General features: G+C 42.4%; 2 protein-coding genes across 3 annotated transcripts; one reads left to right on the top strand and one right to left on the bottom strand.

The window, feature by feature from the left end:
* Window positions 1-5,023: 5,023 nt before the first annotated feature.
* On the bottom strand, window positions 5,024-24,340 carry LOC127292849 (binding partner of ACD11 1). Of its 2 annotated transcripts, none has more exons than XM_051322357.2 (8): window positions 24,132-24,340; window positions 23,890-24,008; window positions 23,707-23,785; window positions 7,122-7,196; window positions 6,967-7,029; window positions 6,432-6,769; window positions 6,077-6,200; window positions 5,024-5,386 (listed from the first exon to the last, which is right to left on the bottom strand). In XM_051322357.2, exons 1-8 carry the CDS (start codon window positions 24,135-24,137, stop codon window positions 5,366-5,368), a joined length of 825 nt encoding a protein of 274 aa, XP_051178317.1. In that variant the 5' UTR covers window positions 24,138-24,340; the 3' UTR covers window positions 5,024-5,365. The 2 variants fall into 2 exon arrangements, with proteins under 2 accessions (XP_051178317.1, XP_051178315.1); XM_051322355.2 differs by lacking the exons at window positions 5,024-5,386; window positions 6,077-6,200; window positions 6,432-6,769; window positions 6,967-7,029; window positions 7,122-7,196 and adding exons at window positions 20,031-20,422; window positions 21,114-21,237; window positions 21,474-21,811; window positions 22,010-22,072; window positions 22,162-22,236.
* LOC127295449 (pectate lyase-like) lies at window positions 10,113-18,182 on the top strand. The gene is made up of 4 exons (XM_051325405.2): window positions 10,113-10,608; window positions 17,298-17,634; window positions 17,760-17,889; window positions 17,967-18,182. The coding sequence occupies exons 1-4, from the start codon at window positions 10,113-10,115 to the stop codon at window positions 18,180-18,182; spliced, it is 1,179 nt and encodes a 392-aa protein (XP_051181365.1).
* Window positions 24,341-25,549: the final 1,209 nt, after the last annotated feature.

Genomic DNA, 25,549 nt, shown 5'->3' on the forward strand with positions numbered 1-25,549 from the left:
ACATCCATCACCTTCCTGACCAGGTATAGGTCAGGTGGCACGCCCTTGCACCAGCATCGGACGTGCGTGCCGAGTCTTTGCGGGCCGTCGCTCGGAGGGACCAGGGCCAGCCGCAGTCCTGGGAGCCTCCCGGCTCTACTGTGTTGCCCGTCGCTGCTCGCCGGTGGGTTTCTGACCGCAACAGGTGGTGTCTTGAGTAAAATCTGAACACAAAGCAACTACCTTGAGAATCCCACCAACTTATAACAGGTTTGTGGCCACAAAGTTGAGATCTTTTTTGATCTACATGTTTCCTGTTAGAAGTACATGCTGCTTTCCCAGATCTACAAGCCTGTTTTGCATCTACATGTTCCTGATTATATAACAGTAAAGATGCACTTTTTCCTGAATTTGTATGGATGAGGAAGATTTCACAGGTTTATTGCCCACATACTTATGCATAAGGAAGCCATTTTGTGTATAAATAGTTGTGTTTATGTATCAGGCACTATTTTTTGGTGTACGTGCAGCTGAATTCCTTTTTGGTTCAGATGATATGGATATGAATATGTAGATCTGATTTCTTGTTTTGGTGAATTTGTGTTCTTTGCTGGGAAGAAACTTGTAAATCTGGTTGCCAGGTAAAAAAGGTTGAAGAAAATAGACCAAAGGGGAGATGGGAGGAGGAGGTAAGTATCTGTGGAATCTAACCTTTGTCCAGCCTCTGAAACTTCGAATCAGCTAGAAGTTGCAGGCTTATGGGGATTCTTCAAGAAACTGCAATGTTGATCTGAAGGGAGAGGGAGAAGAGTTACAGGCTTCTAGGGAGAAGTAGTTGTAGGCTGGGGAGGAAGAAGAGAGAAAAAGGAGGCTGGGAAGGAGGTGGGTGGGGAGCGTGCGGCAGGAGAAGGGAAATAGGGACAGGGGATGAGGTGGTGGACCTGTCGGGATTCAATCCTGTTCGGCTGGTTGGGGCGGGGGGGGTCTACTTTCCTTTTCTAGAGCGGGTCGGTCGGTCAAGCGGGGGGGGGGGGGGGGGACTTACCCTTTTTGGACCGATGGCTGGGTGGAACGAACGAGCCAATGATTGCTCGCTAGACGCATCCTTAACTAATCTCTACTATTAAGAGCAAACTGGTGAATGCCTGGTGTCACATTTTCAGGGTAGACACTAATACCCCCCATGTCTTTATTTCAAATCAAATCCCCATTATTCTCAACCACCGAAACAAACTCCAGGTTGCATCGCGCCGACCTGTGCGCTGCGGCCATCCAATATGGATCACACCATCCCAAATTTCACATTGTCGCCGAGCTGTGCGTTGCGGCCTCTCCTTGGATTGGGGTCTCGTCGCCGAGCTTGGGGACCAACCCGTCATCGTCCGACTAGGACCAAGACTAACGGGGGCCATTGCTCTGTATCTGGGCAGCAACATCACGAGACAGGGCTGGGGCAGCAGTATGGGCGTCGACGGCTGGCGCGCCCAGACCGGACTTCGAAGCGACGAACACAGACGTGGATACTGCCGGGCTGCAGACGTGCGAGCCAGCATGTCGCATACTAAAGGCTAGCGCACTGTCTCTGTTGTCTCTGCCCGTCGGCAAGCAAGCCATTGGCGTCGGTCATGAACTCGTTCCAGCTCCATAGGAGACATGCCGCAGGTGAATGTCCTTTCCTGCTGTATTTTTTTCTGAACTTTGATGCGAAACTTCTTTACTAACAAGACGACATAGTGCTGCCTCACTGATCGGTTCAAACCCTGTGTCACTCCGCGTGACACAACACCTAACTCGGCCACAAATAAAGAGCGTTCAGCAATTTCAACCAATGAGTTGACCTTAGAATTTATATAAAAATAACTATAACAAAAAAGTAAAACAAATAAAGAGCTTTTAGCAATTTCAACAAATGAGTTGATCTCAGAATTTTGAATAATAATGCAAAGACGCATCCATATGCAGCCTTGAAATACATCAAAAAGTTGCCTCCTTCCTGCACTTGTGTATGTAGCCTTGTTCTTTGCAGCTTCTGTCAACTAATTGCATCTTGGTGTTTCTTCATCTAATGTGTCGATTACAACTGCAGTTGAGATCAAATATGACAAAAAAAATAGATAACAGAAAAGGAAGCTCTAATTAAGACTAATTGGGTAGACTTAGATGAAAGAGAAGGGTAATATACTGGTAAGCAAAAAAGACATAGTTTTACCTGCTCACACTTTCCAAGACCGTCCTTGTCTCCGGTGTAGTTCTGGCCGTCCAAATTTACAAAATACTGCAGTTACTTTTGCAAAAAAACTTAGAAAAGAAAATTATTCATGCCTTCAAACTTCATGTGGAAAACTGAATTTTCTATTAATTGTTCTTGTTGTTCAGTAGAGATTAATCACCCTAGAATAAATTAATAAAATATGTTCAAATCAATGAAGCTTGTTCTTTACATGTTCTCTGTACTTTGCAAATGATAGTGACAAACAGTCAATTTGAATCATGACCACTAAGGTTTCCATGTTTTTAACTAAGAATGTACAGTCTATTACTTTTGACAATGTAAGATCCCTCTACCATGTAGGAGATCTTTGCAGAGTACCCTATGAAAATTGAAGTTAGTGATGTACCATATTGTGTGCTACTTGATTAGTTACAACTAAAGGATATAGATATAAAATACTCAATTACATTAGAATTTCCTGATACCGCCTAAGAGCTAGATCTCTCCATAGTTCTTTTTCTAGGGGCAGTAAGAAATTTGAAAAAAAAAATCACAAATTGTAAATATGGGATTGGTGTGACCAAGTTAATACAATACTGGGTGTAAGCAGTACGCTACAATATTCATACCATTGTGAAATAATGTTCAGTTATCTTTTTGCAGAGTAATTGCCAGAAATGGATACTTCCACTAAGTTTTGATGGCACGGGGTGACCATTTTGAAATATGAAACCAAATGCTGCCAAACCGCAGACGACGCTCGAACCCAACCAGATACCCCTCCATGCCCTCTCCCGTCGCCAGGACAGGATTGAGAGATTGGACTACGCCGGCGCCGGTCGAGAAGGTGCCCACCAGCGTACTTTGCTCGATCCTAGCCAAGTTTCCCTTCGCAGGGAGGGATGGACTACGCCGGAGCGTCAGCGACGACTACAAATGGGAATTTTTGCAGGGGCAAGGGGATCTGGGTGGTGAACAAGCGTGGATGGGCGGCGAAGCGAAGGCATGAGGTCTACGAGGAGAGGATGGCGGCGGAAGGGAGAAGAGGGCGACAAAGTGGGAGGGGACAGGGCGGCGGTTGCCTCCATGGCAACGCTGATGGGTTGTTGAAGTGTGGAAATTTTATAATTTGGCTCACTTTTCTCTGATTCACTATTATTTGCCACGTGACCACCACATGTCAGTGATATGATAAGTGGTGGTCGTGTGGCAAATAATAAAGGTGTAAAGAAAAGTGTGGCAAATTATAAAATGCCCCAGTGAATTTATAGAGAGACGAGGGAGAGAGTGACACATGGGCATGTGAAATCGAAATTACCTAACTACCCTTATAGTAATGAAAAATATATGAATATTGCCAATACTTTTCAGTACTCCTATGTTTTCCACCATTGGATTGACTAGCTTGGACGGACTCCTAAAATCTCCAACCATGATAAACCATGTAATTGAACAAATGTTTGTCCTTGTAGTTGTATTTATGGTAAGACGTTGTATTGCTAATTATTTATGGTTAAATGTTGTAGTTGAACAAATGTTTATCTTAGCATTACTCGCACCGATATAATTTGAATATGTATCAAGAAATAATATATGAAGAAAGATGGCCAGTACCTTAGCTGTTCATCTGCCATGTGTATTTTCTTGTGTATCGACATGTTTGACGCTAATATGATTTGGAGGTGAATAAAAGATGCATTTGAATTATATATCTCAAGCTCATGGTTTTGACTTTGGTGCATGCCCAGATTAAGATTCTTGAAGATAGAGCAGCTTGATATGTTTCCATGCAGTAAAACCAGAATTCTCACAAAGAAGTTCACCATTTGCAAAACTGTACAATGGTTTAAATGGTAAGTATTGAATGTTGCATAAATCTTTATTTCGTTAGAGCGTACCAGTTGCATATTCTTACATATTTTAGGTAAAATATTTATGGTGACATACAATGCTCATGTAAGATGGTTATGACCAGAGGAAGGTGCTCAAGTACAATTCAAATGAAGTCAAAAACAACATTTATGTTGTTGTGCGAGAATATACTAATTGTGTCAAGTGAGTACATCTAAGTTATTTGGATCCTTATGCTGTATGCATACGGAATTGTATTGTGCAAAGTACAAATTTATTTTTCATATTTATATACATAACATGTGATATGATAAAAAAAAATTAAGAGCACTTTAGGAGGTTTATAATTGTTGTACATGGAATTTTTCTGTTGATCCATCGTATATGTTCATGCTTTGATGTTTTGGGGAGTTCTAAAAAGGTTGTGTACCCAATTTAAATATGATTACACTTTTCTCATTATTAAATGAACCCACAGAACATTTGGGAATAATAGACTATGGACTCTCATTTTTATCTGTTCAAAATGATAGAGATTACACTGAGCTTATTTTCTACTTATTGTTTCGCTTCTCTACTTTTCCCTGCCTCATGTTTCAAGTTAGAGCCTTTCTAGAACACCAATACGTAGTTTGCATGGAATATATACACTACAGCTTCAAGTAACAAGTATACTATAGGACGAGAGGTACCTAGCACTGCCCTTAGATACATATGAAAGATACTAACTGCCGTTTACTCCGTAGCGAAGCACGAGCATTCAACTAGTAATAGTGAAATACATAGTTGACCGCAACAGGCCGTTAGTCCCACAAAAGCAAGGTGAGGAAGAACAGGGGAGCCGTAGTTTCAGCCAGCGTTCAAAAGCAAATCTAATCTAACTTGCTACTCCCGATGATCACATCTGATAGCATCTCACGTTACAGAATTTACAAAAAAAAAACTCACATAAATTCAGAAATCAAATGACAACGGGGGGAATATGGCCAAATTACTCAATTTGAGTAACAGTTTCCGCAGAAACATGAGACATCAATGACAATCATGAACCCACAGCGAGCGGGAACATGGTCCAAACTGTCACTATCACCTATAATCAATTGAACATGGGCACTAAAAGAATAACGGTTCTAAAAAATTCTAAAAATTTAGATCTATGTACCAAATCTGACAACTCCCTGGAAAAAATACTCCCAAAAGAAGAACAAAAAAGACAATAGTGAAATGCACAGTTACAAGCCACAGCTGCCGACACAACCAACGGAAGGTGCTCACTCAGGGTTGCCAATAGAATTTCCCCAGGCCAGAACCAACACAGCAAGCTTAAGCAACAACCGCAGGTCCCTATTTCAGCAAAACAGGAAAAATGGAATTGGAGCATGAGAAATAACAAACAATGTTGTGACATAGTAGTAAGCTGGCAAAACTTAAGAATGCATACTGATCAGCTTAAAAATGTCTTCCACAAAAGCAAATTTATTTTATAAAAAATACATGTGCCTTTCACAGTGCCACTTATGCTAGCCAAGAGTGAACAAAGTCGTAAAGGTCCTACCATCATTGCAGCATCATGTTCCGCAAATATCTCATAACATATATGTTCATTACTATGTTGCTTTGCTTCTTCGGCATTTCATTGTTGTTCTCTTGGTTGAGAATTTAACCAAAGTGATCGTTCTTTTCTAATCAGGGATAAGGACTGAGTCAACTATCTACAGGCAAAAATATGATGTTTGCTTGGTAATGTAAAGGAGAACAGAATAACCCTTAATGGAAACAAACTGCACAATGCTCTAAGTCTACAACGATGACCGGTTAGCTCCCAATCCCTGTGTGCACTGGCAGCAGCAGGATTATATTCATATCATATGTTACCGGGCATGGCACTTAACCATAATGCAAATGAAGTTCTGCTTCATGGCAGTTTGGACAAAAAATATGTAGTGCAGCTCTTAAGCCTTCCTACATATCTTCAAACAACAATGCTTATCGTTCTAGTCATAAATGTACCCAGTAAGTTTATTATTGGCTTACTTTGGCTGATATATTTGACACAGCTAATTGGAACTTTTCTCTTGTTCTTGAGCCAGCAACATGACCAGCCTTGGCGACTTTGCTGAAAGCACCATTCAGCCAGCTTGTCCCAGCAGAGACATACCTACAAGTAGGAGAAATGATAGTGAAGGATCAGCGATGCAAGACTTAGGTAAATCACATTATAAAGGACGCCAGATTTCAAAGGTGTACTTGTGTTACAAAGGTCCAAGATTTCATCAAGATATATTTAAAGCAAGTCTGAGCTCGCAAAAACTTGCTCACCAGCTAATATAAAACACATATACAAATCAATGAACTGAACTATAGCAAAAGCGTGTCAAAGAAGAGAGACCTGTTGGTTTTCACAGCAGAGCCTGTATCATTTAGCTTGCGCTCTGCAGCCAGCAAAGCAGCCATTGTCTTGTCAGAAACATGTAACCTTTGGTCCACAGTTTTCACCTTTTCATTTACAACTGATATCCCAGTGTTTAACTTCTCTGAAAGACCAACGCGCCTATCAAAGGAACTGATCCTAGCTGTTGCATTAGTCCTTAATTGATGTTTCTCGTCGAATGATTTAGCTTTGTTCACAGCATCTTGTCGAATTGCTGACCCCCTTGCAATCACAGTTGTCATCACATCATGAGCCTTGCTTGCATAAACTCGGCCGCTCGTGGGACTTGCATTGGCCTACATGACAGGATCATATTTTTAAAATCGCTACCAAGGATGATCCACGACAATAACATATAAGCAGGTAGCCCAAGGTTCCCATTTTTTGTGTCTTTTTTTTGAAGATCTTTTGTATTCCGGCCCCTGACTGATGAGAAGTTCATGATATAACAAAGAAGGGAAAGAAACATAAATGTACTGGAATTGAAAGGCACCTCAGTAGGTTGTTCCAGATCTGCAGTAGGAGCAGTACTTGTCACCTCATTGATCACAAGTTGCTGCATGATTTTTTTTAAAAAAAAACTCTATGAAAAAGAAGGATCAACAGAGTACTGCCATTTATGTAGCATAGCTTAGTTAAATAGTGCACCTGTTCATTAACAGGGATGTAGATGTAATCTTCAGCGGAGGTTATGTTTACAACTCGATCCACAATTGTTGCTCCCTGAAAAAGGAACATAGAATTCATTGCTTAAATCTTCAGCAGAGGGATGTAAATGTTGGGGGCATATAGAATGCACTAGGACCATCAGGTGCACTACTGCACTAAGCATCCACAACCACATGATCAAGAAATCAGTGGCCCAAAGGACAGCTCACGTTACTTTTGTAATATACCCCTGCTGCTATGCTATTTCAGCAAAAGAACGATGGTCTGTTAGGGGTTTCACAAACGTTTCCGTTATCGTTGAACACATTTGCTAAAAATATTATCATGAAAACAGATTATGTTATGAAAAAAGCTTGTTTGAAAAATACATGATGGTTCAAACAAGCTCTCTACAAAATTAACTACTCCCAAAATATATCTACATACTAAAACATGTCTAGATACATTTATTTTTGGCATATTTTGTTGGTTTCATTAAATTTTTAGGGAGAAATTATGTATGTTCCAAATGATCTTTTGCAAAAACTTTTAGCATTTCCCAAATTTGGATTAGTGTGTACACAAATTTCACATAGGTTTCTTTCTTCTTATCGTGTATTTTGTACAAGTTTCACATTGATTATATTCATTATTCTTATTAGGCATGTGTTTACACAGATTTCACATAAGTTTCATTCAAGTTTCAAAACATGAAAAATTCAAATTTCCCAAAATGTGTTCAACATTGATCTTGTTTCAAAGGTCTCGTCAAGACAAAGAAGATGGTGAAAACCTCTCCTGAATCGAACTCTCGGTTCAAAATAATGGGAAAGTGGGAGTGTACTGCGGGTTGATTTTAGTAAAATCCAGGTGGTAAGTGAACAAACAGTTGAACACTTGAATCTGGCTCGATTGTAGAAAATCAAACAGTCATGGACAACCTTAGTGCATTAGTACACCAGATGCCCCTACTCCATACTATATGCCCCTGTAAATGTTTCACGCTAGGCTACATGGTGAAGCTTATCAAAAGTTTATTTGTTTTACAGAGATCTAGAGAATGTAACCAAGTGTAAATCATCTAGTGTAAAAAAAAAACAGAGCTAATTTACAACTACGAATTAACTGGACCATCACCCTGTCAACCTGGGAGGCCCCTCGATTGGGGCAAGGACATATGCAAATAAAGAAATAACTGGCAGTCTTGTTACTTGAAGGCCCAAAAAGATCACAAAGTCAAAGAATTACAACAACAAATTCATATCGTATGCAGCTCGCTTCTGCGCCAATCAAAGCAGCCATTAAAATACTCGAGTATCCAATCTCCTTTTCTTTACTCAAACATGGTCAACGGCCTCTTACATATTCTAACAAGGAGTAGAGATGCTATGCAGTGTCTTTCCATGATACTGCCAGTACATGAAGCTGAATGGCGTGACAATTCATCACATTTTTGTTGGAGAATTTAAAAACAGACAAATTCAAATGTGATTTTCAATTGGACAAATCAGCATGAACACATGTCATTTTCTATGTTTTGTTATGTTTTCATGTGTTCTATTATGAAATATAAGCACACAGTGCAAACAGAATGAGCCCAGAAAAAGAGGTCGGCTAGAGTGAACATCCAGTTTCCAATGAGTCCTATTCACCTAAGTTGTACATACATCCATGTAAACACCTCAGTTGTCCCTGTCTTCCATAACTTGTAGATACTTAAAGGACAAAATAGATCTAAAAAAGTGAAAGAATTACAACAACAAATTCATATAGTAGTACGCAGCCCACTTCAGTCCCAATCAAAGCAGCCATTAAAATACTCGGATATCTAATTTTTCCTTTTCTTTACTCAAACATGGTCAACGGCCTCTTACATATTCTAACGAGAAGTACAGATGATATGGAGCGTCTTCCATGATATTGGCCTGCCAGTGCATGACGTGACAATGTCCCATACTGTCGAATAATTTAAAAAACAATAAAATTCAAATGTGATTTCCAACTGATCAAACCAGCACGAACACATGTCATTTTCTAAGTTTTCATGTATTCTACTATGAAAAAAAGCTCAGAGTGCAAACATAATGCAACCCACAAAAAGAAAACGACTAGAGTGAACATCGAGTTCTGAAAGATCCGTATTCCCCCTAACTAGTGCATCCATGCTAAGTTGTTGTCCCTAAGTGCAATGTGTCACAACGATGACAACAGAAGGTGTCTTCCTAATTTCCTTTGCCGGGCTAGAATTAGGCTGCACCTGCATATGCCGTACAGCTGCAGATACCTAACTAGGCTATGCGCACTAGCGGCTCACGGAAACCATTCGTCATATAACAACTGAAAACCAGATAGCAGAACCACCCTGGGTTGCACAAGGGGAATCCACCCAACAGATAACAACAAATTAGGGTTGAGTTTGACTATTTGAGTGGAATAGCACTGCTCATATGGCCGGCGGGTCATTGGTCTTTATAATACAGTCCATGAGATACGCATGTTAATTACCCGCAAAAAAAAAAGATACGCATGTTAGGTTACAACCGCCATATCAATCTACAACAACCGTGCGAACTGAAAATATTGAACCGATTAATAGTCTAAGAATCGTGATAAGCACGTAAGTACGTATTGTATCAGTAGGATATGTCTCGATATTGTTGAAAAACATAACAATCACGATAAGCACGTACTGTTTACGAGAACTAGCAAAGCTAACTGCAAGTAGACGAGTAGCAGAGCTAACTAGCAAACACACAGCACGCGTAGTCTAATTAGCAGTATTATTGACAGCCATGGCAATTGGTGACTAGCACGTATTCTATGATCAGTAGGTTTAGTCGATGAGTATTTTGTCAAGCATGCAGCGGGAAATGGTTCCTACAATGAAGATATCCATTATATGTTCCCACATACTCTCTATAGAACCTACATATACTCGGTCTGCAGGGTCTGCACGCAGCCGCTGCCAAGATATCGCCAACTGAAGGACCAATGTCCATTCCCCTCTTCTTAGTGTTCGCCTCCATTTTACCAATTACCTACACTTGGCCGTTGCCGATCAATGAGAACTCCAATGGCAACATACCACTACGCCGGCACATGCTAGCTGGGAGCTGCGCCACCGGCAACCCGGTGGACGACTGCTGGCGGTGCGACCCCAGCTGGTCTGACAACCGGCAGCGCCTCGCCGACTGCGCCGTCGGGTTCGGCCGCAACGCCATCGGTGGCAAGAACGGCAGGCTATATGTCGTGACGGACCCCGGCGACGACAATCCATTGTGGCCATCTCCGGGCACGCTCCGTTACGGCCTCGCCCAGGACGAGCCCCTGTGGATCGTATTCGGCTGGGACATGACGATCCGCCCAAAGGTGGAGCTCGTCGTGAGCTCGTACAAGACCGTGGACGGCCGCGGCGCCCGCGTCGTGGTCGGCGAGGGCGGCGCGTGCTTCGCGGTGAACAACGTCAGCAACGTCATTGTTGATACTCGTTTTGGGCCGATAGCTAATCAAGGATAGAATCCCACCGTGACAAATGAAAATAGATAAGGCGCAATTGGAAAGATTTAATCGGCGAGTTTTTATTGCTCATTGAGAATACATCATGTCCACCATGTCAAGTTTTGCCATGATCCGGCTTAATAGCCGATTATGCTAACAGTCAGAGGTAACCTCGAGGATCAAGATATGAAGGCTTTCACTAGAATTTATTTAAGATGACCTCAAATGAAGAAGTGATAGAAATGAAAGTTGTGCGTCTCATCGAAACAAACAACTTTGATTTTTGGATCATCGCGATACGAGATAGTATGCAACTTCTGGAACGAACGCACTTTATCAGACATGAAAGGTTCCGGTGTCTGGTCCAGAGCGTAAAGAAATCGTTCAAACGTGCATCTGCGAACTGGACGAACTGTTTCACGTTCGGCCGATCTTAAGCAGTCAATATCAACTCGGATGGAAAAGTGGTCAACATGAAAGTTCTTCGTTTTTTTCGAGACGAACAACTTTGTTGTTTACGACATTTTGATTTGAGGTCGTTTACTGCCTCAAAGTAGCCCCGAAAGGTACTTCTAATTTTAAACCGAACAGTTTTGGAAAGTTCGGTCTAAACTATCCGAATTGGACCCAAACTAGGGTTTTGGACGTGAATCCAACCCTTCATCTTGCACGGAAAGTCCAGCCGCCCTTTATATACATGAGGGGTGACGGCCGATTGAAACAACACCAATCGAACAAATCAATCTACTACTTTTTCGTGTTCATCTACTTTTATCTCTCTCCCTCTGTATCTTTCTTCTCGTTCTTCGTTGTTCTTCAGGATTGGAGGCTGCGAATCCACGAGGTCCTAGGGGCGGTCAGGCCGACCTAGGGCAGCCCATAGCCGCCGCAAGCCCTGACGGGGTCCCTCCCGGGCGAGCGGGGTTTCGGGTCACAAAAGCGCTCGCTGGACTGTCTTGCGTATCGCGCTTCCGGCGAGCCTCCCTCGGCGCGTGCTGCCGCGCATCGTGCTCGGCGTCGAGGGTACACGGCGACGTGTTCGTGTGCGAACACACTTTTTGGCGACTCCGCTGGGGACGAAGCTTCGAACGGTCTCCAGCCCGTTCTTGCTACGAAAAGAGCGTCATCAAGAGGCTGCAATCTACAACGGTATCATGAATCCCCAATCTCTTTATGTAGATGCAGACAACTCTTATATTGATGTTGCTAGATCCTCTGATATATATACTGTATCGGCTAACCATAGATCTTACTATGTGCAAAAGCCGATGCGAAATAATATCCATACTCTTAGCAACTTGCAACATGTAAATTCGAGTTCTCATGCATCGGCATCCCCAGAAGTTCATATGCCGATGAACAACATGATGACTTCAGTTAATCAATATGAAACATCCAATGTTAAAAATTTCAGTAACTTGCAAGATAGTGTTTCATTGTTTTATTCATCGGTAGATAGTTCAGAATATATTGTTTTACCTGCATACATGCCGATGGATAGGGAAATTGGACATGCTACTACTAGCTATTTGGCCAATTACCCTGAACCATCATATGCTGCACCTTATGTTACTGACTTTTCAGCACCATATGCAACTGGAGATATCCATAATTCGGCTCCACACCTCCACAATGGTTATAGCCGAATAAGTGGAAATTCAATAGAAGCTCATGTGCCTTCATTTAGTGTTGCAGCGTATGGTAATAATGATTGCAGGGAAAAACTTGCAGCTGAGTTCAAGAAGCTTAATGCTCTTCACCGGAAACTAGAAGAAAATCCATGTGATCTTGCAGCAATTCATGCTTATGAATCATACAAGAAGAAGCGTGAGGAACAGCGTCAAGCATGCAATGTCAGGTTTTGTCCTTCACAACTACAAAGATTCGGCAACACTTCATTGCCGAAAGAGAAAACAAGTATCAAAGCGCAACAATGTCAAGCTGAGGTTAACGCCGATAAGGTCATTACGTTTGATGATTCAGAGGAACAATGCCAATGCTATGAAGTACTAAAAAATAAGCGCAAGGAGGAATTTGAGTTGCTTGAAATTAAGCTCAAGGAGGAGCATAAAGCGTACAAGAAAAAACTTGAAGAGGAAGATCTACAATTTTTTCATGCAATGATCAAGAAGAATCCTCAGGATAATGTTACCCTGGTTGAAGAAACCAAATCCTCTCCTCCATGCAGCAATCAAGTTGAACCCTCTGAAATATCGAAGCAAGAAGAAGAAGCTTTGCATAGTAATAAGATCCATGAAGAAAATAAGAATGACTCAGCTAGTATTGTTAATTCGGTTATAGAAGCCGAATCAAAAAGTACATGTGCTGAATCTACTGAATCAACAGCTGCCAGCTTCAGTGAAAAAGATCATGGTGCAACCATGCTTGATTTTTATGGATGCACAGGAGCTTACATGTTGCCCTATGAATTGCATGCCAAAGAAGTTAATGAGCATGAACGACAAGAAAATATAGCCGAACAATGTTCGGTTGAGAAAGAGCATCAAAGTAAAGGAGCACATGATTCAGGGAAACATGAAGACAAGGCGTTAGAAAATCATCCAGAGGTAGGGCAAGTTATTGTTCATCACATACAACCATCTTGTTCTACTAACGTCTTCAAAGAGGTATCTCTAGCAAATAATTTACTTATTTTCAGATTTGGTCAAAAATATATTGTTCATGCATCTATTAGCAATAGTTTTAGAAGAAACATCAAAAGACCAATCGTGAACTGTAAATTATTTGTTAGCAGTAAAATGGTTACTAGACATATCGGTCAACATGTTGTGCCATTTAGAGAGACCGATATTGACAAATTATCACAACCAAGGCTTTCCATATTTTTTCATTTGAATTTTATATCTATATGGTTAGCTTTGCTTACTTCATACTTGGCTTACATTTGGTCTCAAGTGAGACATATGTGTTACAACTATTTTGGTTTCAGAAACTTAAAGCCAAGGTTATTATCTTTGGAGAAAGCCGATGATAGTACAACAACTTATTCAAACTCATCGGAAAAAGAGTGTAAAAATCAACACAGAGCTGAATGGGGTGATGTAAAATCTGATCCATTCGGTTGCTTAATTTCAAAGCCGTTTTCACAGCAAGAACGGCTGGAAGATGAAAGGTGTACTTTTAGTTTGAGCATGTGTGATCATATCTTTGATGTATTGCTGAAGACTGATTATATTAGAATCCTTGATCACAATGTTGAGCCATTAGCACAAGGACGAATCTATTGCAAGTTGCATGATTCGTTTGAGCATAGTACTTATAATTGCACCATGTTTCATAAAATAGTACAATCGGCTGTAGATAAAGGACGATTGAAATTTGTTGAAACAGAAACAGATGGCCAATCTATTTCGATTGGTCTTGATGGAAAAAAGTTATTACATCGGTTACCTCTAGCCGATTCATATGATGATGAGAAGGTACACACTAAAGATAATGGGATCACACTCTCAAGTAAAGAAATTATTCAAGGGCATATTAAAGACATTCTTGGAGCTGGGTGTTCCATTGAAGCTACACCAAGGACATCAAGCACTGGGGGGCAACAACAAAATTCAAAGATCAATGGATGCAAAACGAAACATGACAAAGGCCATGATAAGCACAAGGGTAAGAAAACTAAAGTCACTTTCGCAGAGTTATTGGAGAAATACAAGAAGGAGAGTGAAGCAAAAAGTGCTTATCGACCAAGTAGTGCAAAGTCATCAAGATCACCCCCAAGGCGAAAGTCTAAAGACCGGGATTGGCAAAGGAAGAAGTTCAATGCAACAACTTCGTATCCTCCTTATGGGCCACCAATGCCAATGTCATGGACACCTCCTTATGCTGATGGTTATCCATATCCATCATGGGATAGGTATGGCCCAAGGGCACATTATGCGTCTTACTATATATCATCTAACCCAAATTATGCAGCTCCAAGAAGATCATCATTTGATCAACAATCACATGTCAAAGACCGTTTCAATAAAAAGGAATCGGTTAGAAGCTCAAGGAAGAAGAAGGAGGTGGTCAAGCAAGTTTACCAAGTGAAAAAGGATAACCGTAAGCGTGATGTTTCAGATTCGATCTTAAATAATAAAGAGCCGGTCAATTTGATCTTGGCTACTAACGACGAAGAGATGAAGCAAGTAAATGCTGGAGCTCGAAGTGCCAAATCTGAACAAGTAAAGTGGAAAGTGCCAGAGGCTAAGGAAGAAACGCTAATGTGCAAAACTAAATCACAGCCGGGATGCCCACTCGGCTTAACAAGCTGGCAAGAGAGAAAGCTGAAACGGCTTAGTGCCACAAAGCTGAAGACAAAGAACATGGCATGGGTCCCTAAGGAAGGACCTCAAAGTAAGGAGGGTGTGTAAGTTCCTATTGCAAGAATAGCAATAAGGATGAAGGAAGAAAAGACCGAGCCTAGCAAACGATCAAGAAAGAATTTTCTATCATATACTAAGAGGTTTCGGTCAGCACATCATACATATTATTCAGCCATGCCATTTATGCATATGCCATGTAGCATATCCTCATGTATGATCAGTTACCCTCCATGGTCTTTTAATCCGTGGATGCATTATAATTCTTTACATCATCAAAGGGTATTACCAAAACGTTATTCGTTTGGTTAGTTGCAATTTTGTTGCTAATCTGAGAGGCAGAAATGTTTAGAGTTCATAATCAGAGTTGTTTTATTTGGTTTATTTCGGCTATACATACTTTGGTGGATGAATTATACAGGCCTTTGAGGCAAACAACACATGGCCGATACTTATCCTATCGCCCTGAGGGAATTATCTAATCATGGACGATGTGGCGTGTTAACATCGTCCCTAGTCCTATTAAAACATGAGACAAGGTGATACACATATTGAGGCTTCTAGTGATTCATTGGTAGTAGTATAACAAAAATCCAAGGTTTGCCAATGTTTCGACAAATCAATTAATATGTACCTTGATAAATCTCTAGATATATTTTCTACCTTAGATTACTTTAGCATTGCTCATATATCTAGGAAAGATATTTGGAATGCAAATGAGTTAGCACAACAAGCATCTGGCTACCATGTTAATCGTGGCGTTTTTCATATATCTCATAGGCCGATGTTTGCTCTCGCTATCATAGGTAAGACCGAATTAAATCCCATTGATTCGGTCACTAATGAAGGATCTAGTGCAGGTGAACAAGAAGATTGGAAAGACCTATTGTTGAATATTTGCAGGATCCTAGCAAGAGGACGGACATAGCTGTTCGGCAGATGGCTTTTAAGTATGCATTAATGGATGATGAGCTTTATCACCGAATAGTTGACGGTATTCTTTTGAAGTGCTTGGATGAAGATCAAGCAAGAGTCGCTATGGGAGATGTACGTGAACGTATTTGGGACATCCATCAATCGTCAAGATGAAGTGGTTGTTCTCAAAGGTGATTATTTGAAGAAGTTCTACTAAGGTGGCAACCAACCTGAACATAAATGGCCGATATAGAATTATCGTCCTGAGAACCAATGGCCGATGGAGTGTTGACATCGTCCTGAGCAAAATATGGAGCAAGTTATTTTCTGGCACGCAAGCTCTACCAGAAAACAGGGGGGCATGTGTTGACACTCGTTTTGGGCCGATAGCTAATCAATGATAGAATCCCACCGTGACAAATGAAAATAGATAAGGCGCAATTGGAAAGATTTAATCGGCGAATTTTTATTACTCATTGAGAATACATCATGTCCACCATGTCAAGTTTTGCCATGATCCGGCTTAATAGCCGATTATGCTAACAGTCAGAGGTAACCTCGAGGATCAAGATATGAAGGCTTTCACTAGAATTTATTTAAGATGACCTCAAATGAAGAAGTAATAGAAATGAAAGTTGTGCGTCTCATCGAAACAAACAACTTTGATTTTTGGATCATCACGATCCGAGATAGTATGCAACTTCTGGAACGAACGCACTTTATCAGACATGAAAGGTTCCGGTGTCTGGTCCAGAGCGTAAAGAAATCGTTCAAACGTGCATATGCGAACTGGACGAACTGTTTCACGTTCGGCCGATCTTAAGCAGTCAATATCAACTCGGATGGAAAAGTGGTCAACATGAAAGTTCTTCGTTTTTTCGAGACGAACAACTTTGTTGTTTACGACATTTTGATTTGAGATCGTTTACTGCCTCAAAGTAGTCCCGAAAGGTACTTCTAATTTTAAACCGAACAGTTTTGGAAAGTTCGGTCTAAACTATCCGAATTGGACCCAAACTAGGGTTTTGGACGTGAATCCAACCCTTCATCTTGCACGAAAAGTCCAGCCGCCCTTTATATACATGAGGGGTGACGGCCGATTGAAACAACACCAATCGAACAAATCAATCTACTACTTTTTCGTGTTCATCTACTTTTATCTCTCTCCCCCTGTATCTTTCTTCTCGTTCTTCGTTGTTCTTCAGGATTGGAGGCTGCGAATCCATGAGGTCCTAGGGGCGGTCAGGCCGACCTAGGGCAGCCCATAGCCGCCGCAAGCCCTGACGGGGTCCCTCCCGGGCGAGCGGGGTTTCGGGTCACAAAAGCGCTCGCTGGACTGTCTTGCGTATCGCGCTTCCGGCGAGCCTCCCTCGACGCGTGCTGCCGCGCATCGCGCTCGGCGTCGAGGGTACACGGCGACGTGTTCGTGTGCGAACAGTCATCATCCACGGCATCACCATGCGCGGTTGCAGTCCTACACCCAAGGTGGGAACATACTACAACTTGTCGTTGCACTCTGAGTCGGACGGCGACGGCGTCAGCATCAACCATTCCAGGGACGTGTGGATCGACCACTGCACGCTCGAGGCCTGCGCCGACGGCCTCATAGACATCACCGTGGCCTCCACAGCTGTGACCGTCTCCAACAGCCTCTTCACCAACCATAACAAGGTTATGCTCCTTGGGCACAGCGACGCCTTCTCCGATGACAGGAGCATGCAGGTCACCGTTGCGTTCAATCGTTTCGGGCCAGGTCTTGTGCAGAGAATGCCAAGGTGATCCGATCTTCTTCCATTTTTCTTTACATCTATCGCCTAGTATGTTCCATTATGCGTATGCTCAAATCTCTCTTCGGACTAGGACACTGATCGATGTGCTTATGATTAATTCCGTCCGACAGGTGCCGGTTTGGAGTGTTCCACATCGTCAACAATGACTACGTGAACTGGGAGATGTACGCCATCGGTGGCAGTGCATCCTCAGCCATCCTTAGTCACGGCAACAGATTTCATGCTGACAGGATGAAGGAGGTGCGATTTTATTTCAGTGAGCCTCTTGTAATAATGTCTTTTGAATCTCTGGTCATGAATCTCTGCGGTTCCTGCAGGTGACAAGACGGAAAGGCGATGCGCCAGAGAGAGAGTGGCGGAACTGGACGTGGATATCGAACGGCGATCTGATGCTCAATGGCGCCTTCTTCACCCCGTCGGGAAGACCGGGATCTGAGCTGAAAGCCCCTAGTTTTGCAAAGTCTGCCTCTTCCGTGGCAACGATGACTGCCTCCGCCGGGGCGCTCTCATGTAACAACGGTTGTATGTGCTGAAGAGCAGCAACTGATCGCTTCTTTCCCTGTCCACAAACAGTTTCTATTTTTTAGATTTGCAAACATAATTTTCAGGATTTCGAGTTAAGCTACGTTTGGGACGTATTCCTCTAGGTCCCGAAAAGGGATACGTCATCCGTGACTCAACTTTGACTGCTTTATACATGGATCGAGATGTATTAGACAACGAACAATACGATTGTGCCGTCCTCAGGTGCCTCCTCAGGTAGGGTTCTTTTTATTATATATACACTCCTATATGTATACAACGGTAACCGGGGGGTGTGTGTGTGTGTGTGTGTGTTAGTAAAAATGTCAGCAACTTGATCCTTCGACGAGATGAACCGGATCTGCAGTTGCTTTTGAGAAACACGTTCATAGATAAAGTGAAACTCAACTTCAATATGCTTTATCCTTACATGAAATATTGGGTTCGATGACAGGTATGTTGCATCAATGTTGTCACACAATAACACTGGAGGCTGGATTGGAGTAACGCCAAGTTCTTGCAACAAATACCCCAGCTGCCGTACCATTAGCAAGACCTTTATACTCAGACTCAGTACTCGATATCGACACAGTAGACTGTTTACGAGCACTCCGGGTGATCAAATTAAAAGATAGCATATCCACCCGTGGATCGCCTGTTATCCATACTGCCAGCCCAATCAGAATGCGGACAGCAGTGTAGAGGAGAGGAGCGAAGCTCCACAGTCAATGGTATGACGCACATAGTGGAGAATACGCTTGACAGCAGATCAGTGAGGTGTATGAGGCTCATGAAGGTATTGACACACCTTGTTGACAACAAAGGACAAGTCAGGTCGTGTCACCGTAAGGTACTGAAGACCACCAACAATACTGTGATGCTGAGTAGCTTCATCAGACGAGAGAGCATCACCATCACAACTGCAAAGACACTCAGAGGAAGCCATATGAGTAGTCACTGGAGTACACTTCAACATACCAGCACGAGCAAGGAGCTCTAGAGCATACTTGCGCTCTCGAAGAAGAAGACAGACAACATACTTACGCTAAATTTTAGTAATTTTGCTTGTTGTGGCGCTATTTGTGAAATAGCATGCTATATCGCGCTAAAACTTCATAGCGTTAACGCGCTATTTTTTCAGGCAAGTTGCTTTCACTCTTTCGTGGTGATGAACTGCAATCGGTTGGTTCCACTTCTAAATCAGAAGATAATATCGCTAATGCTAATAATTTTTAATAAATAATTTATTCTATGTTATTGTCTTGTGAAATGTTGATGTTAGACTTCTAAAATATTTGAGATCTATTTTATATGTGGTTATATATGATTCAGTCATTTTTGGACTATATATCCATTCGTTCTACTAAAATTATTTAATTTTACGTTATATTTAGTATTATTTTAGAAACGCTATTTAAAATATATCACGCTATCAGCACGATATAGCATTCATAGCGTTTGATGGAGGCTACCACTATTTTATTTAGCATGCTATTTTAAACCTTGATCACCACACGGCCCAAGAGCATCGTCAGTATGGAATATCAATACCCGTTGCTTTGTGCTACAGCAAGCCAACAAGTAGTTTGAAATGAGACACGCAGAACGCAAGGCAAATTGACTAGGAGTAATAATACGGGGGCATGGGCGCGCCACAAGTTTACCTAATTACAATTGACCGCAGCAGGCTGATAGTCACACGAAAGCAAGGCCAAGGGCACTGAGGAAGAACAGGGGAGCCGTAGTTTCAGCCAGCGTTCAAAAGCAAATCTAATCACTTACTACTCTTGATGATCACATCAGATAGCATCTCACGTTCCAGGAATTGAGAAAAATCTAACATAAAGTCAGAAATCAAATGACAAAGGGAGGGCACATTCCAGTTTCATATGGCCAAATTACTCAATTTGAGTAACAATTTTTGCAGAAAAATGAGACATCAACGACAATCATGAAACCACACCGAGCGAGGAACATGGTCCAAACTGTCACTATCACCTATAATCAATTGAACATGGGCACTAAAAGAATAGCGGTTCTAAAAATTCTAAAAATTTAGATCTATGTACCAAATCTGACAACTCCCTGGAAAAAATACTCCCAAAAGAAGAAGAAGAAAGACAATAGTGAAATGCACAGTTACAAGCCACATCTGCTGACATAACCAGCAGAAGGTGCTCACTCAAAGTTGCCAATAGAATTTCCCCAGGCCAGAACCAACACAGCAAGCTTAAGCAACGACCGCAGGTCCCTATTTCAGCAAAAGAGAGAAAAAATGGAATTAGAGCACGATAAATAACAAACAATGTTGTGACACAGTAAGCTGGCAGAACTTAAGAATGCATACTGATCAGCTTAAGAATGTCTTTCGCGAAAGCAGATTTATTCTAAAAAAATATATATGTACCTTTCACAGTGCCACTTATGCTAGCCAAGAACGAACAAAGTCATAAAGGTACTACAATCATTGCAGCATATATTCCGCAAATATCTAACTGATGTTCATTACTATGTTGCTTTGCTTCTTTGATGTTTCTTTTTTATTCTCTTGGTTGAGAATTTATCATCCAAGTGACTGTTCTTTTCTAATCAGGGATAAGGACTGAGATTATTATCTACAGGCAAAAATATGATGTTTGCTTCGTAATGTTAAGTAGAACAGAATAACCCCTAATTGAAACAAACTGCTTGCAAATGCTCTAAGTCTAGAACGATGACCGGTTAGCTCCCAACCCCTGTGTGCACTGGCAGCAGCAGGATTATATTCATATCATATGTTACCGGGCATGGCAGTTAACCATAATGCAAATGAAGTTCTGTTTCATCTCAGTTTGGACAAACAATATATGCAGTGCAGCTCTTAAGGCTTCCTGCATATCTTCAAACAGCAATGCTTATCATTCTGATCATAAATGTACCCAGTAAGTTTATTATTGGCTTACTTTGGCTGATATATTTGACACAGCTAATTGGAACTTTTCTCTTGTTCTTGAGCCAGCAACATGACCAGCCTTGGCGACTTTGCTGAAGGCCCCATTCAGCCAGCTTGTCCCAGCAGATACATACCTACAAGTAGGAGAAATAATAATAAAGGATCAGCGTTACAAGACTTAGGTAAATCACATCATGAAGGACACCAACTGTTACTCCAGAAGTGTACTTCTGTTGCAAAGGTCCAGGATTTCATCAAGATATATTTAAAGCAAGTCTGAGCTCGTAAAAACTTGCTCACCAGCTGATATAAAACACACATACAAATCAATGAACTGAACTATAGCAAAAGCGTGTCAAAGAAGAGTGACCTGTTGGTTTTCACAGCAGAGCCTGTATCATTTAGCTTGCGCTCTGCAGCCAGCAAAGCAGCCATTGTCTTGTCAGAAACATGTAACCTTTGGTCCACGGTTTTCACCTTTTCATTTACAACTGATATCCCAGTGTTTAACTTCTCTGAAAGGCCAACGCGCCTATCAAAGGAACTGATCCTAGCTGTTGCATTAGCCCTTAATTGATGTTTCTCGTCGAATGATTTAGCTTTGTTCACAGCATCCTGTCGAATTGCTGACCCCCTTGCAATCACAGTTGTCATCACATCATGAGCCTTGCTTGCATAAACTCGGCCACTAGTGGGACTTGCATTGGCCTACAGAACAGGATCATATTTTTTTAAATCACTACCAAGGATGATCCAGTACAATAACATATAAGCAGGTAGCCCAAGGTTCCCGTTTTTTGTGTTTTTTTAAAGCAGTTTTTTCGTATGCTGGCCCCTGATTGATGGGAAGTTCATGATATAACAAAGAGGGGAAACAAACATAAATGTACTTGAATTCAAAGGCACCTCAGTAGGTTGTTCCAGATCTGCAGTAGGAGCTGTACTTGTCACCTCATTGACCACAAGTTGCTGCATGATTTTTTTAAAAAAAATCTATGAAAAAGAAGGATCAACAGAGTACTGCCATTTATGTAGCATAGATTAGTTAAATAGTGCACCTGTTCATTAACAGGGATGTAGATGTAATCTTCAGCAGAGGTTATGTTCACAACTCGATCCACGATTGTTGCTCCCTGAAAAAGGAAAATAGAATTCATTGCTTAAATGTTTCACGCTAGCATACATGGTGAAGCTTATCCAAAGTTTATTTGTTTTACAGGGATCTAGAGAATGTAGCGAAGTGTAAATCACCTACTGTAAAAAAAACACGGAGTTCATTTACAACTACAAACTCAATGGACTATCACCCTGTCAACCTGGAAGGTGCCTTGATTGGAGCAAGGACATATGCACACAAAAAATAACTGGCGGTTTTGTTACTTAAAGGCCAAAAAAGATCACAAAGTCAAAGAATTACAACAAGTTCATACAGTATGCAGCTCGCTTCTGTGCCAACAAAAGTAGCCGTTACAATACTCGAATAACTATTTTATTTTTCTTTACTCAAACATGGTCAACGGCCTCTTACATATTCTAACAAGAAGTACAGATGATATGGAGTGTTTTTCCATGATATTTCCAGTACATGAAGCTGAATGATGTGACACTGTGTCATATTCTTGAATAATTTAAGAACAACAAAATTCAAAAACGATTTCCAATTGAACAAATCAGTATGAACAGATGTCCTTTTCTATGTGCTCTATTATGAAATATAAGCACACAGTGCAAATAGAATGAACCCGGAAAAAAAAAGAGGTCGACAAGAGTGAACATCCAGTTTCAAACGAGTCCTATCCACCTAAGTTGTACATCCATGTAAACACGTCAGTTGTCCCAAAGCGTGTAATGTGTCACAACGATAACAACAAAAGTGTCTTCCATAACTTCTAGATACTTAAAGGACAAAATAGATTTAAAAAAGTCAAAGAAATACAACAACAAATGCATATAATATGCAGCCCGCTTCTGTGGCAATCAAAGCAGCCATTAAAATACTCGAATATCTAATCCTCCTTTTCTTTACTCGAACATGGTCAACGGCCTCTCACATATTCTAACAAGAAGTACAGATGATATGGCGTGTATTCCCATGATATTGCCAGTGCATGACGTGACAATGTGACGTACTGCTTAATAATTTAAAAACTATCGAATTCAAATGTGATTTTCAATTGAACAAATCAGCATGAACACATGTCTTTTTCTATGTTTTTAGTATGAAATAAGCACACAGTGCAATTAGAATGCACCCATAAAAAGAAAACGCCTAGAGGCGAATATCCAGTCCCCAAGGCTTCCTGCTGTTCCTCCAAAGTTGTACATCCATGTAAACAGGTCAGTTGTTGTGCCTAAGCGTGATGTGTTACGACGATGACAGCAAAAGTGCCTTCCTGATTTCCTTCCCAGCCGACACAAAACTAGGCGTATTCAGGCCTCTGCGTGAGACATTAACAGCAGCAGGCGCCTAACTACTACACTATTCCCAATGGCGACGCGCATAATTAATCATTGTACCAACTGAAAACCCACCAGAACCAGATTGCAACAGGGAAACCCAACTCCAGCAGAGACGAAGCAATTCGATGACGGGAAGGCCATACCGATAGCAGCAGCGCGATCTCGAGGGCCTTGGCGTCCTTGAAGGTGACGTAGGCCGTCCTCCCCGCGGGCGCCCCGTCACTGCAGCCACAGACACACAATGCCGTTAGACGAGAAAAGGGGGGAACAACACAGGAAGGTATCTACGGCGGCCGCGGCAGCAACCGAACAAGTGAAGAACTCACAGCCTGATGTGGACGTGGTCGATTTCGCCGGAGAAGGAGAAGAACTCGCGCACCTCGCGCTCCCCGGCCAGATCTGAGATGTTCCGCACCCGCACCGTCCTCACCGCCCGCGTCCCGTCCTGCAACCCCACCGCGAAAGCACACGGCCCGTCAGCCCCTGGAGCAACGAAAACGGCCGCCGCCGCCGCCGCCACCGCCGCACACGAAAAATAAAACAAAAAACAGCAGGACCAATCGCTCACCTCCATGGCGCGGCGCCGGGAGGAGAGGAGAAGAAGAAGTGGAGAGCGCGAGTCCGGCGGCAGGCGCGAGGATCCGCGGCGGGTGGGCTGGCAGGCAGGTGGTGGTTGGGTAGGGTTTGGTGCAGGCTCTCGCTCGGGCAGAGAGGGAGGGGATTTGTAATGGCGTGCGCGGGCGGCTCCAGTCCAGCGGCGCTACTTTTCTCGAGCTGTGTTGGACGGACCCAACTCCTACTACTTGGCCCCAACCCAAATACCCATCCTACCCCCAGACCGGCCAATTATTTATTACCAAGCGTAGAGACTCGAAAGATGGCAGAGGGTACGAGGGGCAGAAGCGTCAGTCCGGAGGGATTGGTCTTACTTGGACGACATGCTGGACGCTGAGTTTGCTTCGCGGCGGCGCCACCTCTCCTGACCTTCGCGAGATTAGTACACAGTTTAATTTTGTTTTTTCGACTCATAAAAAGTGATTAGTGGCCCAGTAATGACGCGGCATCGGCTGGACCAGTGGGGAGCTGGTCTAGTCTACGATTGGGCCGCGGCTGGGCGCGCGCGCGCGCGCGGGTAGGAAGGGCCACTGATTTCGATTTGATTTGGTCAAGTGTCGCGATGGTGGTGGTTATATCAGGTAGGCCCAGGGACAGCTCGGTCGGGGCCGTGCCCGCCATGTGGCTCCTCCGTCCGCCTATCTCTCTCCCCCCGCAACGGAATGTTGACGAGGAGCTTTTGCGTGGAGGGGAGAGCATGTGAGGGTTTCAGTGTTCTCGTGTTCCTCCTTTCAGGTAGTTTTCAGGTTCAGTGAATGTTCAATACCCGGCCACCCGTAATGAGAGCGAAATGTTGTACTGTAGTACATGCGAGTTCCTTTTCCTTCCCCAAGATGATTTCGTCGAGCCTATCCGTTCCAAGTGGGCAATTCATTACGCTAGCTCTCATGTGGCATCGAGATCAAGGCTTATTTCATGTCGATTTTACACTATAATGGATTGCTATTACAAACATCGTGGGCGTGCAGAACGGTTGTGACAGAACAATCCACGCGCAATGTTATATATACCTTACAAGGGACTAGTTGAATGCCCGTGCGTTGGTACGGACCCTTAGAGTTGTTTTCCTCCTAGTTATTTCCTTCATAGTCACCTAGTAGCCACCCTACTACAACATGTCACTCAGCATTGTTTTCTGCAATTTTGGCAAATCTTTTTTTTTTACAACTCCTCATGACTTGAAAGTCGCATGAGATAACATAACCAAATACAGAAGCAACATTGATGTCAAGCAGAAGCAGGCCTAGCTCCTTTTTTTATAATGTGTTGGCAAATCATACCCGATTTGTAATTAGGGCCATAACCTTGCCTTTCAGTTATAGTGCTCAACTACATGCAACCTAATGTGTGCCAATCTTAAATCATGACAAC

The sequence above is a fragment of the Lolium perenne genome, chromosome 4, assembly GCF_019359855.2.
Source record: "Lolium perenne isolate Kyuss_39 chromosome 4, Kyuss_2.0, whole genome shotgun sequence".
In the NCBI taxonomy this organism is placed as follows: Eukaryota; Viridiplantae; Streptophyta; class Magnoliopsida; order Poales; family Poaceae; genus Lolium; species Lolium perenne.

Excerpts from the sequence above, each read along its gene's own strand:
- LOC127295449 (XM_051325405.2), top strand. The coding sequence starts at position 10,113 with ATGTCCATTCCCCTCTTCTTAGTGTTCGCCTCCATTTTACCAATTACC. Across the intron at positions 17,635-17,759 it reads CTTGTGCAGAGAATGCCAAG|GTGCCGGTTTGGAGTGTTCC; the intron begins GTGATCCGATCT and ends TCCGTCCGACAG. Across the intron at positions 17,890-17,966 it reads ATGCTGACAGGATGAAGGAG|GTGACAAGACGGAAAGGCGA; the intron begins GTGCGATTTTAT and ends CGGTTCCTGCAG.
- LOC127292849 (XM_051322357.2), bottom strand. Across the intron at positions 7,030-7,121 it reads ACATCCCTGTTAATGAACAG|CAACTTGTGATCAATGAGGT; the intron begins GTGCACTATTTA and ends AAAATCATGCAG. Across the intron at positions 6,770-6,966 it reads ATCTGGAACAACCTACTGAG|GCCAATGCAAGTCCCACGAG; the intron begins GTGCCTTTCAAT and ends CCTGTCATGTAG.